We start from the raw sequence: 19,174 nt of genomic DNA, 5'->3' as shown, positions 1-19,174 counted from the left end.
AATGTAGTTGGAAACGAACGACATACCGGTATTAGACACTTCAAACCCGCTTTGTTCGAAGAAAATTAAAGTTTTATTGGAGTCCATAATTATGTTTTGAACAGAATCTAAAAAAAAAAAAAAAAAAAAAAAAAAAAAAAAAAAAAAAAAAAAAAAAAAAAAAAAAAAAACAAGAAATATGTATGTCATATATATTTTTATAAAAAAAAAATCACAACATCGAAATAAACTCTAGAGTTTCTGTTTCAAACCTTTTTGTTCGAAGAAAATTGAAGTCCTATATATTGGAGTCCATATGATTTGATCATAATTTAACAAACAGAAAAAAAGTCCTTACAATTGGTACCTGAAGATTTAAAACGAAACCAGTTACTTTCACTTTAAATGGTTACAACTGTAAATATCAAATCATATTTCTATGAATTAGTACTGATAGACAAGAAAGTTTTTGAGGTCTGACTCCAGGGCCATAAAACTTAAATGAACTCACTTCTGATCTCAATCTGTTTTACAAAAGGAATATATAGTAGAAAAGTGAAACTGAAATTAAAAGTTTTCTAAGTTTTATGGCCCCGAAATCTGAGTGATTGTTGAGTGGCGTCTTTCATACACATTGTTGGGCCATTATTTTCATGCTGAATTGTCTACGGATTTTTCCGTTTACCCGGCCCAGGATCATGAAACAGACGTAGACTTATGTCAGATTTTCAATTGCCTGTAGAGTGTTAATTAATTATTGAAGTAATCTCTAAATTTGCAGATAACAACACTTTTGTAATGCAATATTGAAAAATATTTTAGTTTTGTTCTGCTTGACTTCTAGAACATTGTAGTACAACATAACGATTTTGACTTAAGCTTCAGATGTTTCATAATCCCGGGGCCCGATCATGACAAGGAGCACAAGGGTTTGCCCGGTCGACAGGGGATGCTAACCAGATCCCATCTCTGTTTTCATAGGACATGCTGGCTCTGCTGTGAATTTGCATTGTTTAAATTGTTAATGATAATTATCACTGTTTGTTATCTTATCATTTCATACAAAGCACGGGTGCTTGACAGGTCGGATGCAGGTGAACATAACGTTTTATAGCTAATTTTAGTTTGGAAATTTTTGATCAATTTAAACATAACTTTGTATAACTAATGAATCAGTTTGGAAGTTTTCGATCTATTTTTAATCAAATGTAGATAAAAATAAGTGTTTTTTTTTTTTTTTCACATGGAATGTCTCGTGCATGTTAACATAACTTAGTATGATTTCTACAACATTGGATCTCAGTCAAACAGAGACTAGGAATTATTCTGTCACATAAAAACACAGATTGTCATTACTTAGAAAAATCTACATCTCGAGCACACACAAAAATCTACACCTCGGCAGCATAAGAATGTAAGACATTTACATGTATAATAAGGTTTAAAATATTTAAAATAATGGTAGCAAAATATCATCGAAGAAGGATCCAAATCTTTTACTCTGCAGCATAAACACGGCCACAACCAGTGAGCAAAGCCTATGTTGTACATTAGTCTGATACGTGCAAGGTGTTCCTACAAATGCATATTATACTTGTACTGTACTTTAAATTATGAATTTCAGTGAAGATTTAAACTTCAACTTTACTTCATAAATGTGCGTTTGTACATTAAAGTAGTCATATACATTTTTAAGAATAATACGTTAATACGTCAACATACGTTTTTTAATTACTATTTCTAGTGTACTTGGATTTTTTGATTTTGATTTTGATCAAGCTGTGGGAAACCTTTGAAACTACATCTTTTTTCTTTGAAAATTCATTTTAGAAATTAATATTTGTCAATATATTTAATTTGAAGTAATTGTAATAAGTCTAGAACTGAGCTAGGTCCTGACAACCCCGTCCCTGTTCAGATAAAATTAAGTCTCTGTTGAACCACTACCGTCATTTCAATGTACACAGGCAACAAATTAATGAAAACACGTTTACTGAAAGTGGCGAGCCTATAAACATTATTAAACAAAAATATTTATTTCATTTATAAAAAAACATTAGACACAATAAAGTATTTTTAAATCATTAGCTTTATTTGTATTTAAATCCGATTGTCAAATGACGTTTAAAAACACTCCTCGCTGTTTTGATAAACAGTGTACCACAATAATTCAAAACATGTTATTAAAAGTGTTACGCATCTCCATACCCGGCTGGACATATTGGAATAATAATTCTGGCACTTATAAATACACTGGCTATAATTTGAAAAAAAAAATTCCAGTAGCAGATATCTATTTCCATTCACTACACCGGATATTAAGGATGCTCAGCAGGGTGACCGTGTGCTTTATTTTGGTGATATGTGTTTTAGGAATAAGTATCACTTCAGGTATGACATATGATTATTTTATCCTCTTTTAAATGCTGTCCGATGATTTTTTTTTTACTCGCAAAAGACAATGTATCTTGCATTTGGTATAATTATTTATTATGCAGAGTGATCTACCCTTAATTCTCAATCAAATTAAATTGTAACTGTATATCATATTTATGAACTGAAGCATTCTTAATACGTTATAATAAAAATAAATCAATGGAAGACTTTCTCTGCATGTCTTTTCTCACATTTAATTAAGAAACAGTGATTTCTGTTCGTCTTAAGTTTGAATTTTTTCCTGTAGGTAAAGGCTGGTCCCTGCGTTGAAAGTGAAATTGAAATCGATAAACTCATATTTACATCTGTATACAATATACTAGTAGTTTTCTCCAGGTCTATATCTTTTTTTATAATTGCATAGAGGGTTCTTAATGAAGTTCCTACGTTCGATGAATAAAGATGAATATAAGAATCTTGATCATGTTGATTGAAATATTAAGAATTGACACAGTTACGTGATGCTGAAAACGTCATCAATAGCTCTCCCATATATTCTTTCTTAAACTCTTCAATACCATCTCCCATGTCTTGGATATGAAACAACTGCAAAAATAAAGAGAGAAAAATAAAGGAAAAAAGAAAAACTAGATGTATAAGTGCTATTTCGAAGATTGTGTTTTCATCTGCTTGCTGAACAAGACTCTATTCTATTTCAACACCTCTACAAAAGAAAGAAAATATTATAAGTTATATTAACTTTTTTTTTTATTTTTTCCTCTTGTTTCTCTTATTAGCAAGGAGGATTGGATGTCTGGCAGGTTATACATTTGACAGGATGACGCGCTCCTGCGTGAAAAAGTGTGATCAAGGATTTCATTATTCTCCATACATGGATGCCTGTATTTCGTTTGGTAATTGTATTTGCACTTTTTGTCAGTTTTGAGATTAATTAGATGATTATTTTCTGTGTTTGGTATCCAATATACGATTCTCCACATGCTTTCCCTTTTGAAATGTTTTTAAATTGCTACCTTCCCAGAATAGAGAACTGGGAACAAAAAATAACATATAACATCACCTTTATGCGATTCAGAAATGAAAAAAAAATTGTTTTCTTTTCCGTGCGAATTAAAATTAAAACAAAATTTTCAGAATATGTATGTGTATTGATTTTATCTCAAACTGGGTTACAATAAAGTAATTCATTTACATATATATTACAGATACAGGTGAAGTTAAACGCTGTTGTAACGGTGCCCTAGGACGATAAAATGTCCTCATCTTCTCGGAGGAAAACCATTTCTTTTATGTTTACTTACAAAGAAAAAATAAAAATAATATAACTATAATTTTCATTTGTCTGTTCATATAAATTCAAATTTCATAAAGGAGCTTGGGCATGTTTCATTGCCATTTTGTGTACAATTTTAAATTTATATTTTTATTCAATGTTTCACTTTGTTGGTGCGCCCGCGTGGCGCAGTGGTTAGAGCGTCTGCTCTAGAGTCGCGAAGTAAGGAGCTGATCCTTACGTCGCGGGTTCGAATCCCACTGTGGGACGTGGAGACCGGTCCTTCGGATGAGACCGTATAAACCGAGGTCCCGTGTCGCAGTAGGTGCTGGCACGAAAAAGATCCCTCACTGCTCAATGGCCGTAAGTGCCGAGTATAGGACAAAATTTGCAGCTCTCCACCGGCAAGTGGTGGCGTCTCCATATGAGTGAAAAATTCTCGAGAGGGGCGTTAAACAACATACAAACGAACAAACAAAACTTTGTTGGTGACTAAAATATTGTCTTTGATAATAGTAATAAATTTAACTATAATAAGTAGAAACAAATGCATTTTTCTGCTTTCTCGGAACCCATAAAAGTGTAAATATGCAGTGACCCCATTTAATACTCTCACCATACTCATTTTATCCATTTAATAATATATGTATATAAATCTATCCTCGATATCTTCTGTAACATATGACAGTATTGTCCTTGTTTATTACATATATAGCTAGTTATAACTAAACAACTTATTTTGTTTATATGTATGCATTAATGAACCACTTGGATGAACATATATACTACAACGAACATGATTACTTAATTTGATGATCCATTAAAGATATATAGGACCACCTCTGTGGTAGATAATGCACACTTGCATACAATATTGTATTTACATGTATCTGTGTATTATACATATAACTCTCACTATTATACATAAATCTCAATACATATAATACATGTATACGACTAATGTGTTCTTTTAGGCTTATTTAAGTTTAACAATTTTAAAATTGTCAGTGTGAATAGATTGCATAAACTGTGTTTTTAAAAATTACCACAGAAAGTTAAAATTCAATATATCATAATTATTTGAGACGTAAAGGTCCAGCACTGGACACTGATTTTTCTTCGCAAGATAGAGAGCATGGGAACAATTATTTTTACCAAGCATGATATTTTTTAAGATTTTTTTTTTACCATTTTGCACCGGCCCCATGCTTGTATGTAATAATTTTGAGCAGTACCTGAGAGGTATCCAGAAATATTTGATTCCAAAACTTACATGCAGGTATCTTTCCTTTGTGGCTAGAAACATGACTGAAATGAATTGGCAGGTAAATATAACAATATTAGGATTTCCACTGGTTTGTAACAATGTAATGGGTGTTGACGTCGCCACATGGTACCCTTAATAGTGACACCCGAGGTGTTACGATCAATGTTCGTGTAATGCTCCAGTAATGTCAATATGGAATACGAATTAGGCACCAGAAAATTTCTTTATTATATTTGTAAACAAAAATGTTTCGATTAATTACAGTATGTATTTTCATTAGATAATAAGTTCTTTTTGCTGTCGGCGTTGTTGTGTGGCTCCAGAAAAGTAAACTGAATAAGTTACAATCAGATTTTACAGTAAGAAATATGCCAAAATGAAATACACATGTATTCATAGACGACAGTCATGAATTCGAGAAAAACATAAGCTGGATCGGGTGGTAAATGCAAGCACGCACCCTCTCTATTAGATGGCATCCTCTTGTTCTGAAGTACCTATTTGAACATAGCAATTACTAAATTCTATGATTCAGTATTTTCAAGTCCTTATATACACAAAGACGACGAATTCAGTCCCATATTCTTATAGGAATACACACGCGACCAAAACTGTCTTCAATAACCCAAAGCTTTTCTCTGAGGGGATCTTTACGGAAGTAGAGAAAACAATTAAGGATTCGCATCAGAAATCCCTCGCTTTGCTGAATTGACAAGTGCCCGCGATCATAGCTAGATGACAGGGACAATATATGTTGGCGGAAAAGGCAGACTGACGATTTCGCCACTCGGAACCCGTTGCCCAGTAACGAACAACGGGAATTTAATTGCCTGTCGCAGTTGATTCTGACATCAAGATAAAATTTTTTAGGTATATAAACTCTTCATCATCCTCAGTGATTTAATTTCAACAAGAACAGAATCTGTCTTCAAGTAACATAATTTTCTTGTAAAGGTATAGTTTGAAGTAGACACATTTTTAATCTTTCGAAAAGGAAATTTGTTTCTAAAGAGATGTTAATTCGTTTTTTTTTTTCTAAATCCCAAAATGTGGTAATGTTCGTTTGAAATGGAATTTTTTCAGACTCTTCCTGTAAGATTTAACGAGTACTTCCGCGCATTCGAAGAGGAAATAGACTATTGCTTCAAAAATATTAGCAAAGAGTTCATTTCCGAAGTTAATTTCCCCCAAAACAGCACAATGTATACCATCTACAAGAGGAAACCAATAACGAAGTTTCTGACGGTAATGCAGTGTCAGTTATCTCCGTTTGCTAACGAGATTTGGAAAAAAAAATATTCCAATTATTTGCATTAATTGCTAAAACATGTTTTCCAAATCTATAGTATGACGTTAGATTAAAAAAAAGGTTATAAAAAAAGTCCACTTTTTTAATGACCCTTTATATTTTTAATGTTACACAATATTAAATAAAAGTAGCAAACAACAGTAATTGACAGTAAGTAACCAATAAAAATCAGAATGTGATATCTGTTGTTTAAAAAAACACTTTTAATATTAGATTTGCTCACTTCTCCATGGCACCTGATCCCATCTCTGATATTTGAGAGGTCCTTGTTTGCTCTGCTCCTATTTTGTATTGTATAATGGACTTTTGAGTTTGAATACTGTTCGTTATCTCCATATATTTCAGTTGATTTTGTTATTGCGTTGTTTTCTTCAGATGTCTGAAAAACAAAATTAAATAAATGAATAGTATTTCATTAACTGAGAAATAAGAAAAAAAAACAAAGGTGTATTTATAATTGATAAATTAATACATGTATAATGTTTCTGATTAATTGCGCAAATGTATAGGAATAAACAGATATTTTGCAAGCCTTAATATTGTAATCTGCCAATTCCTTCTCCTTAATAAAAAAACGAACGCGAATAATTGCAAAATTGCATTTGTTAATCTTTTTGTCGTTTGCTGATTTTTTTTTTAAATTAGAAATAAGTCGTGTACTCATTTCATTTTCAAATAAAAATCAGTAAACGACATTAAAAAAAAAACATTAAATGGTAGGCGTATTAAATTCTATTAAATTTGAAGAAAATTTGCTTCAAAAAGCACAAGCTATAAACATTCTCTAGGATATGTACTTATTGTATAAATATAAAATATACAAATATGGTAGACAGGCTATAGATTACATTCTGTGTTTTTGACAAACGTCTTACTTCAAATTAAAGAGAATGTCATCAAAATGAAGAAAATTAAAAAATCTGTATAGGTTTAATATCACTCAAAGTCAAATAACTCACCTTGAAACAGATATGACCTCGTGTAATTTTTTTTTATTTCACTAATGAAGAAATGGGAGTTTGTTTAGTTGCTTAGATTTATCAGCTTATTAACTTGACCATTAATCTGTATATACAATTCATACCTGTATTCCAAATATTTAACTAGAACATAACCATTTGTTCGGAAATGAAGTCAAAATGGGAACGTATCCACCTGTTTACATATTGTCATACATATTCACTACTACTTTAAAACCTCACTTGTAAGTTTTACTATGTCTCATGACATCTGGTAATTTATTTCCATCAAAGAATGCAAATAAAAAATACGTTTTAAATTCGTTTGTCAATATTAAATCTTTTATGATAATAAAAAAAGAGAACTATTTAACGACATATTTGGTGCCAGTTATTGTTGTTTACAATTTCAGACTTACATTGTGCTCTCAAGATGGCAAATGTGTCTATGATTTTTTTTTTCACTATTCTTAAAGCTTTCTTGTACAATTACATTTTGTTCATTATCAAGCTAAATTTTCAATAGATCCATATAATTTTCTAGGTGTGCCATTTAAAAAATTACAGAAACACGTACCCTACTAGTTACGAAAAAAGGGCCAGTGAATCATGGGGTTTTTCTAACACAATAATGCATGTATTTCTTTTTAAATTTGAATGTTTTGTATGAAGACAATTTTTAAAATAAAAGTGAAAATGTTCCTTTGAACAGAAAATACGAGTCAAGACTGCTAACTCTGTTGTAAAAGAAAATTAAACGTCACATATTATAACGCGTTACATCGCTTTTAAAATTTGAAAATATGAAATATTGCAGGATTTAAGGTTTTACCAAAGTGAATCAAATTGCACCTATCTGTAATGTCATAAGTATAGTATATCGTATCAAAACTTATTAAAAACAACTAGAGACATGTACATTTTACTTTGTAATGAAATGAATCATAATTGTTTTTTTAAAAATGGATTTATAGCAAATACCCGAAACTTTGCAAAAGTCCTTTTAAGTCTGTTATCATAACAAAATCTATATAAAAATAGATATATGACAGATATTATTGTTTTGAGGGAAAAGGTGGTACATGCGGAGATGTTTATTCTATCGCATAAGATAAAAATAAAAATGGATGCTGGGCACAGGTGGTTAGACTTCCCATCGGTGAAATGCAGTGAGGGTATTTGTTTGCATGAGTGTGTTGTAACTTGATTATCGCAAGATCCTTTTTGGTCATGGCGAAGGGACAACCAATTGGACGTAACAGTCGAAAGGTCAGCCTGGTGTTTAAATTATATACAAAGAATAAAAACTTGGGATTTTGCAAAAAGTTTAATATGAATTTTAAAGTGCATATAAAAAGAATTTAAAGGTACAGTAATGCAAGTAAAAATTCAAATCATAAAGTGATGGTTGTAGTTGAAAATTTTGATAAAATAACAAATATGGATAGGGCGGAGCTAACAATTACGGATTGTATAAATGCGGGAGACTGGGACCTCGTCTTTTAATGGTCAAGACGAGTTGTGTCTTCTCTGCTGCATTTATACAGGTAAGAAACTTTTGTACACTTACGCATATTTTAAAAGAAAAGGTTAAAGTTTCGTATGGCTCATTTTATTTACAGGATAATATATTTTATAATGTTTGTTATAATATTTATTATATTGTATGAAGTTGTTAATTATAATGATGGATCGTTAAAAATTAATAACCGAATGGTCAAGACGAGTTGTGTCTTCTCTGTTGCATTTATACAGGTTGGGTAAAAACGGCCATTCCCCGTAGCCTGAGTGCAAACCAGTAGTCAGAGGGGGAAAAGTAATTTGCCAGATAAAATGCTCTTCAAAATAAATTAACACTGGTTTACAGAGGATTGTACGAGTTGTTCAACTTGGTGTGACCTCTCACTTTCATAATCAAAGATCCCGGGTTATATGAACAAAACGCATGATCGGCCCAATGTAATTCGGGACTCTGCCTTCCTCAAACTTCAGTGGTTGAGGTATTAAAGGTCATTTTAGGCTGGAGTCCAACTTTAAAACATGTCTGGTGAATTTAGAACTTTGCAAAATTGATTGAATCTTAGCCTATGTGGTGTATCTTTTATTAGTCCCCTACCGGTGAAACCGGAGGGGACTATAGGTTTCCTCTGAGTCCGTCTGTCCGTCTGTCTGTCTGTCTGTCCGTCTACCTGTCTGTCTGTCTGTCTGCCCGTCTGTCTGTCTGTCTGTCAGTCTGTTCCACTTGGTTTTCCGCACTTTTTTCCTAAACGCTTGCAGATATTGAGCTGATGTTTGGTATGTGAGTGTATCTTGATAAGTTACAGATCAAGTTTGCATTTTTTAAATGATGATCTTGCACAATGAAAGATTCTCTTTAAAGTCTCCTAAAAATAATACAAAAGGGAAAACAAAACAAAAAACGGCTACTTTTTTGCTTCTTGTTTTGATTTTTGTTTATATGTTTGTAAGGTTTTGACAATAAAATAAATTGTTCAGCTTTCTCTGTACTGAAATAAATACAAGTTGTGACTTTTTTCTCAAATTCTACCACAGTTACAAATAAAAATATACCCAAATATTCTACAGTTGATAGTTCTACATAATATATTTTGATACTTTGATTTACTGTGAAAATCTAACTTTGACACATGGATTTAACGAAAGTTGCATCTTCGCTTTGATATTTTGAATGACTATGATATTTAGTCCCCTACTGGTGAAACCGGAGGGGACTATAGGTTTCCTCTGAGTCTGTCTGTCCGTCTGTCTGTCTGTCTAGATGTCCCTCTGTCTGTCTGTCAGTCTGTCTCACTTGGTTTTTCGCAATTTTTTTCTAAACGCTTGCAGACATTGAGCTGATTTTTGGCATGTGACTTAACCTTGATGAGATATAGATCAAACTTGCATTTCGCTCCGCTTCATTGATATTTGACGGAATTATGGCAATTTTTCAATTTTCAATTTTAAATGGGAACCAGATTACACTTGCCGGTAGGGGACTAGTATTGCTAATGCAATACTCTCAGAATGCTTGTTAATTTTGACACTTTGATTGAAACATTTATAAAAGTATATATAAACATATCTTTACTGCTTTTCAATCTTTTAAGAATTAAATGTTATAGTGCCCAGATCTTCAATTACTGATGGTAATAAAAGGTGACTTAATGTTTTAAATACGACTCATACTACATTAGTGACACATTATGAAAAACAAAATGCCTTTGAAATATGAAGTAAATTCAATGTGTCGCGTAAAATATTTTTAGAAGATTAGGAAAATAATTATAACTTTTTTATGAGAAAGCATTTGTAACTTTAATTACAATGTAGCTTTCGTATAAACGAAGCTGAACATTGATTACTATTGTGCTGTGATTAAGAACCAGAAGTCTCTGACGGGGCTGTAGCTCTACTGGTTGTACTTATAAAGGAAAATAAAAGTAGCACTTGGACTTGAAACTCTGCAACAGCAATAAATAGAATATTGATCCTTGGTTTAGTCTCTTCTTGTGGCAAGATTTAATATTGCAATCAGACTAAAACTGTAGGAGGAGTAGCCTTTTAAAACAATTTTACAAGAAATTTCGATTTAAGTAATCATGGCAATATCAGTCAATAAAATAAAAAAAAACAACAATAATGACAATTATGTATCTTGGTGTAGTCTACTTGTATGCCAAGTTATACTGAAATCAGACAAAAAGTGTAGAAGGAGTATCACTTCGAAAGTATTTCCACAAAATTTGTACATTAGTTAACCATGGCAACACTATTCATCGAAATCCAAAACTGATAGAAAGAATTATGTATCTTAGTGTAGTCTACTTGTGTGCAAAGTTATACTGAAATCTGTCCAGAACTGTAGGAGGAATAGCGTTTGAAAGTATTTCACAGAAATTTCTATTTTTAGTAATCATGGCAACACCGTCCATTGAAATCAATAACCAATATACAGAATTATGTATCTTAGTAAAGTCTTCTTGTGTGCCAAGTTATACTGAAATCTGACCAAAACTGTAGGAGGAGTAGCGTTTGAAAGTATTTCAAGGAAAATTCTATTTTTAGTAATCATGGCAACACCGTCTATTGAAATCAATAACCAATACACAGAATTATGTATCTTAGTATAGTCTTCTTGTTTGCCAAGTTATATTGAAATCAGATGAAAACTGTCGGAGGAGTAGCGTTTTGAAAGTTTTTCAAAGAAATTTCTATTTTTAATAAGCATGGCAACACTGTTCATTTAAATCAAAAACCGAAATACAAAATTATGTATCTTAGTATGGTCTATTTTTAGTAACCATGGCAACACCGTTCAATGAAATCAAAGACCGATACACAGAATTATGTATCTTAGTATGGTCTACTTGTGTGCCAAGTTATATTGAAATCTGATCAAAACTGTAGGAGGAGTAGCGTTTTGAAAGTATTTCACAGAAATTTCTATTTTTAGTAACCATGGCAACACCGTTCAATGAAATCAAAAACCGATACACAGAATTATGTATCTTAGTATTGTCTACTTGTGTGCCAAGTTATATTGAAATCTGATCAAAACTGTAGGAGGAGTAGCGTTTTGAAAGTATTTCACAGAAATTTCTATTTTTAGTAACCATGGCAACACCGTTCAATGAAATCAAAAACCGATACACAGAATTATGTATCTTAGTATGGTCTACTTGTTTGCCAAGTTATATTGAAATCTGATCAAAACTGTAGGAGGAGTAGCTTTTTGAAAGTATTTCACAGAAATTTCTATTTTTAGTAACCATGGCAATACCGTTCAATGAAATCAAAAACCGATATACAGAATTATGTATCTTAGTATTGTCTACTTGTGTGCCAAGTTATATTGAAATCAGATCAAAACTGTAGGAGGAGTAGCGTTTTGAAAGTTTTTCACAGAAATTTCTATTTTTAGTAACCATGGCAACACCGTTCAATGAAATCAAAGACCGATACACAGAATTATGTATCTTAGTATGGTCTACTTGTGTGCCAAGTTATATTGAAATCAGATCAAAACTGTAGGAGGAGTAGCGTTTTGAAAGTATTTCACAGAAATTTCTATTTTTAGTAACCATGGCAACACCGTTCAATGAAATCAAAAACCGATATACAGAATTATGTATCTTAGTACTGTCTACTTGTGTGCCAAGTTATATTGAAATCAGATCAAAACTGTAGGAGGAGTAGTGTTTTAAAGTTTTTCACAGATATTTCTATTTTTTAGTAACTATGGCAACAACTGATATACAGAATTATGTATTTTAGTATGGTCTACTTGTGTTCCAAGTTATATTGAAATCGGATCAAAACTGTAGGAGGAGTAGCGTTTTGAAAAATTGTTTACAGACGGACAGACAGACAGACAGACAGACAGACAGACAGACAGACAGACGGACGGACGACGGACACCTTAGTATCGCATAAGCTTTTCTGGTCCCTGACTAGTAGAGCTAAAAAGAAAGATAAATATCATTTAACTTCGAAGCAGTTCCTCGGTTTTGGTAAGTCATAAGTAGGATATACAGGAAGCTTGAAAATGAATAGGTAATAAATATTTACAAACAAATTACAATTGTCCATTTACTGCAAAATCAACACTTTTTCTGAAAACTAGTAGTTTTATTTGAAAGAAAAACACGTTTAATACGCTTTCAGTTGAATTGTGAATTAGTGAAATATCTGTAACCATTTCATTTGTAGACTTGATAGTTTGAATAGCATGGATAAAGTGGGAGAGCCTTGGTGTCAATCGAAGAAAGAAATCTTCGTGTCAACACCAGCTATGAGACGACGCACTGGCTATAAGACGAAGCTCACTATAAGGCTAAGCTGACAACAGATAACATCTATGTTGAATTTTTTCCGGATTTTTAAACACGCAGTGCTAAACATTCATTAGTTTAACAAAAAGATAAATTATATAAGTAATCTGGAGAAGTATTTATTTATTAGAACATTGAAAGACTTGTATAATCATTCAAGTTTTTGATTATATTTGAAGAAACAAATTATAGTCACTTCATCGCCATACAATACTTTGATGTGTTGACCAAGCTTATCTAGTGACGTATATTTCGTGTTCCAAAAGTAAAAAAAAATTAAGTTTAACTGAATTTGTAATGACAATTTTATTCAGTATATACAAATAATATAATACAAAGGGCAAACAATGAAGTTGGAAACAAACCACATTTTACACGATTCAAGCCGAAGAAAATTGAAGTCCTATAGGAGTCAAAATGTTTTGAAGAGAATTTAAGAAGCAGAAAAAATATATGTCATACTACTAATTATTTAGTCTTTAAATAGAAATATGTATATTGCAATTCTGTTTGTTTCAATTTAGACACATTCTAAAAATGCTTGAAAAATATACATGTAGACATGGATGTCCTTCTGTTTTTCTTTTAAAAGATAGAATATATATATATATATATATATATATATATATATATATATATATATATATATATATATATATATATATATATATATATATATATATATAAAATTTTACATTAAAACTGATACATTACACAAACGTGGCTCATAACTCTCCAATGTATATAAGTGATAGTAAATAAAAATAATATCTTTGGTCTTCAATAGCTAAGAATGTTAACAATCGATCGCTCAATAAATGTTAACAGAAGATCAATAAAACATTCATTAAGCAGGCAAAACACTGTGTCAGAATTCAAAAGGTGAACTTATAAATACTATACAAAAGTTTCAAAAAAGTTCTTACATCTTATGAGGTGCTCACTTTTAATGGTAACAACTTATTTATTTTCCATAGATAAACAAATAGAGAAGCAGTTCTGTTTTAATACATATATTCAGTGTATGCTTGAAATCAGAGGCCTTTATATCGCATTAATCCGCCTGACAAAACTGTGGGTATAAAAAATAATTTTGTAGAGTTTCTCAGATAGGATACCCAGTTTCGCAAATGAGATACTGATAAATCAAATGATCTAAACTTATACTTTCTGTTCTTTTCTCTTCGTATATGAACAATTTAAAATTTCTTCTAATTAATTCCAAAATTCCGTATACGTTTCACCATATGCTTAAATCAATTAAAACTTTTAAATCAATTAAAACTTTTTTTATTTATTAGAAACTAGCTTAAGCCTCTGACCATTTACACTAATTTTAAAGAGGGAATTTCTAGAATGATTTTTCAGGAATTTATTCGCTACTGTCTAAACACTCCTAGCACTCAGCCCCTTCAAAACTATCATATTTGATCATATGGTCTTACCAAGTTACCAACAACATTATTTCAAAACGCTAAAAAGGTATATAAATAAATACACTCCCGGAAAAAAATCGTTTATTGCTTTTTTTTTTTTTTTTTTTTTTTTTTTTTTACATTACCGGTAGTTAACAACATGGCTGAGTAGTAGAGTTCCTTTAATGTTTTTACTCGAAAAAATTGGAAGAGATTTAAACTTATGACCTGGGATTAAAAAAATCAACATAGAAATGTTGATAGAATATGCACATACTATGCAATTTTCACTGCATTTTAAATGGTATCTGTATATACATGTGAAGACCCAAGCTAATTTCGATTAAAGAAAAATAGTTCAATTTGAAATTCATTTTAGGATTTGGGAATAATACGGAATTTTGGAATGAACTTTGCTAGAAATGTAGATTGTTTATACATGAATAGTTATGAAAAGAAAGCTTTAGTTTTATTTTAAATCATTTATCATTATTTCATTTGCGAAAGTGGATACCCTATCCGAGAAATTCCATTCCTTTATTTTTTGTTATACCCACAGATTTCCCAGTCGATATAAAGCGATTTATAGGTCTGTGCTTGAAATGTCTTATTTGAAGTCTTAGAGAACTAAATAATTTCTCTCTAACATTATATTTGTTGCAAACAAAGAACAAATGACACCAGTCTTCTTGGATGCTGCATGAACAATTGAGACTCTCAACAATATTTCTTCTAAAAAGGTCATTATTCAAAATACAGTCTGTTACAGCTTGTTTGTCGTCGGTGTCCGTGACAAAGTGTCTATAGTCACACAAATAATAAAAGGGAATGTCGTATGTTCAGCGCCATATTATGTCAATATTTAGAATCAACATGCTAAATAAAAGTAAAATTCAATGCGGCTACTGGCCAAGTGGTGTTGAACATGTACTAGGATATGAGGGCTGTTCAGGAATTATTGAGACATTTCATGTAACCCCATAAAAAAAGAGATAAAATCGAGCAAATTCGCCAACATTTTGTCAAGAAAAAATAAAACAAAGCTATAAAAATTCTAGTTAAAAGCGCCGATAGATAAGCCCCGCTGAAATTATAAACTTATATGTCCATTGATCTGGAGCAGTCAGCAGAGATTATCGCTACGTCATTTTAAAGATTTGAAAAGGCTTAACTCTTCTTTATTTTCTGTCATCTCTTGATAACATTCTAGAAATCAAACTCCTAAGTGCTTCACAAAATTTAACTGAAAATTGAAAAAAAAAAAAAACATATATATTTCTGATTTTTTTTTCATTGTATGTGCTTTAAACGTACATGTGTATGTTAATTGTCATCAAAAGACATTCATTAGAAAAGAAAATACACAAAGTGTCTCAATAATTTCCGAACAACCTTCGTATTAAGAATTCATAAATTAAAGAACCCAACATTTTTCACATTAATACATATATGTATATAAATATCCAAAGTGTAATATAGATATTAATCATTATGGTTTTACAATAACTCTTAGTAAATTATCAATATTTATTTTACTCGACTTATAAATATATACATCATAACAACAATGAATATACAATGTGAAAAGTATAATTTGTTTTACAAAAGAGGAAATGTGTAGCAACCGCTAATGATAAAACGCCGCTTAACGCCATGAATTATTGCATTAATAGTTGACATTCTCAACTGCTAATGCTATTTCCCCGCTTAATAGATGAATTGAATCATTAAGCGGTTGAGGATGTCAACTATTGAATAATGTAACAAGTTATTACATTGAGCGTTGCATTGCAACGCATAATGATATTTCTATCATTAAGCGGTGTTTTATCATTAGCGGTTGCTACAATGCTGAGAAATAATATATACACCTATATATTTCATAATAACAATGTTAAGATGCAATACGAGTATGAGTTCTGAGTCTTGCTTCATTGCTGCCGGTGCCTTTCATCTTTATAATCATTAATAAGCTAATGGTACAAATATTGTTCCTTATGGTACAAATATTCTGTTACCTATTTGCTTCAAATCACAGAAATCTCCAAGTGGACTCGTTTTGTAATAAGTAGCAGAAATACATTTGTATAAGAATGAGTAGGTTGAAATGTTTACGAATATTATTACTTAACAGTAAAGTGTGTAGGGAATAGTAAATTCATTTAAAACCATGTTTCAATACATTCCACATTAAATATTTAAGGTAAAGGTGATTTATTGTTTCTATGTACATCCTGTTTTTTGGAAGGTACACGGTGGCGAATTTACTTTTATTTTTAAAATCATTCTTCTATTAGGAAGCTCATATTGCAACCACTCTAGCTTTGTATGCCATGTTATCTTTTAAGTAATAGCTAATAATTAAAGAAACTATATATTTTATATTATGCCAAAGATTATTAGACGGTAATTGTAAAGGCATTTCATAAACAGACTTAAAATAAATACTTATTGATACATTTAACAGTTATTTTCTATTTGATATCCATATTCAATCCCTTGTCAGACATGTTATAGTACACTGTTAACATGTATGATCCTTAGTAGATGGGACTCAGCAGAAAGAAATATAGTGAGCATTCCACGACTGAGATCAACTAAATGTAGATGATCTTCATAACTCAGCTTTCGGTCTTTTCTCTGTCGATAGGAACAGATAAGAATCTACAATTAGCCTCCTCACACGTCTCTCTACGTAGACCATCGGAATTCATCGAAGACCATCGAACGCCATCGGAGTCACAAGGACTCGAGTCCGTAAAGGACCGGGACACACAGTCATTGTTGTTTTTGCCCTTGGGGAGGAGTCGACTAACGTTAGAACAGTCCGTGGATCTCTCCCTGTCGATGAAGGAGGACACGGTGTGAGAATTGCGGGAACTCTTTCTCCACGTGGTCAGGAACGCCGATCTTGAATACGCATAACTTTCCTTCCGCCGTAGAGCGTATTTGTACCACGCCTTCCGGATTTCTTGCAACACCTAGAAAACACATAAACCAATGGCTGAACTAAACTAGGTACTTGCCACAGTTTCATGTTTGTCGCCCTTTCAAATACGGTAACCATCTCTGTAAGCTGATGAACGATATCATATACATGTATTATGGACCGTATTAAAAAAAAACCACATGTCTTGAATTAAATCTACTAAACACGTATATAAATAAATGAAATATTTATTAACACACTAACTTTGCTTATGACTTCAAAGAAACTTCTAAACATAAATTATATTTTTTGTAAACCTGATATTAGAGTGTGAATAATAAAGTGGAAAGCGTATTTTTCCAGGTTACTAAAATGTAGTTCAAAGACTAAACATGTCGGAATTCACTTTATAGTGTGTGTGCAAAAGCATAGCATTTCAAGAAATGAAATATATGGAGATAACGAACAGTATTCAAGCTCAAAAGTCCATTATACAATACAAAATAGGAGCAGAGCAAACACGGACCTCCAAACATCAGAGGTGGGATCAGGTGCCATGGAGGAGTGAGCATCCCCTGCCGACCGGTCACACCCGTCGTGTGCTCCTTGTCATGATCGGGAAATAACGGAAAAATCCGTCGACAATTCAGTGTGTAAATAATGGCCTAACAATTATTATGAAAAACGACAGTCAGCATTTGACTCAATGATAAATTGTATTTGCTGACAAGGTCATTGTATCGACCAAAGAACTTACGAAATGATGACTTTAAACGAGACAGCTGATATTCTTGTTTCATCAACTTATTTGTCAATAATTTACCTCGTTTTAGAAATTGTACATACGTAGAGCATGCTCTTGCGTATCGAATCAACTGAGAGATATATACCCCGTATGCAGGTGATGAAGGTATATTGCTGCATAAGTAAGGGAAGTCGACGATTGAAAAGTTAAAGTCATCACGTTTATCATAAAGCTTGGTTGTTAACGTCTTTTTCAAGTAAAATATCCAAATATGAAACAGATGTGTCAGACTCTGTGGTATCTTTTATCTCAAGTTCACCAGGATATATCGTATCGACATAAGAATGGAAATAGCCATTGTTAATTGACAATACGTCGTCGATATATCTAAATGTCGAGTTGAACGCCATAGCAAGTGTTTTCTTCTTTTCACGTACAAGATTTTGGACAAATTCTGCTTCATATGAATACAAAAAAGGTCTGCTAATAACGGGGCGCAATTGGTACCCATAGAAATTCCAATAGATTGTTGGAAGACCTGGTCTCCAAAAACCACATAGATATTGTCAATCAGAAACTCAAGCATCTTTTTAATGTCAACTTCAGAGTACTTGTGTGTACAATCAGAATGTTTTTTAACAAAATAATTTTGCAAATGACCAATAACAAGGTAAGTATATTTACGAGTTCCATTTTTACTGAAAAAGCAGCTGTCAATGATATCAAAAAGCCTGGACTTTAATTTATCGTGGGGAATGGTTGTGTATAAAGGTGAAAAGTCGTAAGTTTTTAAGCTGTTGATTTTGGTAAAATCTCGTGATTTCAAATTTTCCAAAAGTTCCTTGGAATTTTTACATGTAAGTATCCACATCTGATTTACACCACTTCTCGAATATATTGTTGCACAGTACTCTTGAAGTTTCTCCTTCACCACTGTTAACACTTAGTGAGGAGTAAAGATAGAGGCAGCAAGGAAACCTAATTATATGTGTATTTCTAAAAGTCTTTTTAAGCTTTTGCATAAAATATTTCTGATTAGATTTGAAGAAAATCTTAAGATCGTGGTT

General features: G+C 31.8%; 1 protein-coding gene across 2 annotated transcripts in view; it reads right to left on the bottom strand.

Annotated features, from left to right (window-relative positions):
* Positions 1 to 15,946: 15,946 nt before the first annotated feature.
* Positions 15,947 to 19,174, bottom strand: part of LOC133194156 (parathyroid hormone/parathyroid hormone-related peptide receptor-like) — a 62,561-nt gene continuing 59,333 nt past the window's right edge. For both annotated transcript variants that reach the window (XM_061330149.1, XM_061330150.1), the window contains one exon: positions 15,947 to 17,414. In XM_061330149.1, coding sequence (XP_061186133.1) covers positions 17,055 to 17,414 — 360 coding nt within the window. In that variant the 3' untranslated portion in view covers positions 15,947 to 17,054. The remainder of the gene's footprint in view (positions 17,415 to 19,174) is intronic.

This window comes from Saccostrea echinata, unplaced genomic scaffold (assembly GCF_033153115.1).
Source record: "Saccostrea echinata isolate AGI-Se365-2 ecotype Australia unplaced genomic scaffold, CSIRO_AGI_Sech_v1 ptg000028l, whole genome shotgun sequence".
In the NCBI taxonomy this organism is placed as follows: domain Eukaryota; kingdom Metazoa; phylum Mollusca; class Bivalvia; order Ostreida; family Ostreidae; genus Saccostrea; species Saccostrea echinata.
The sequence above is the reverse complement of the archived record's forward strand: the minus strand, read 5'-3'. Positions and strand labels throughout refer to the sequence as shown.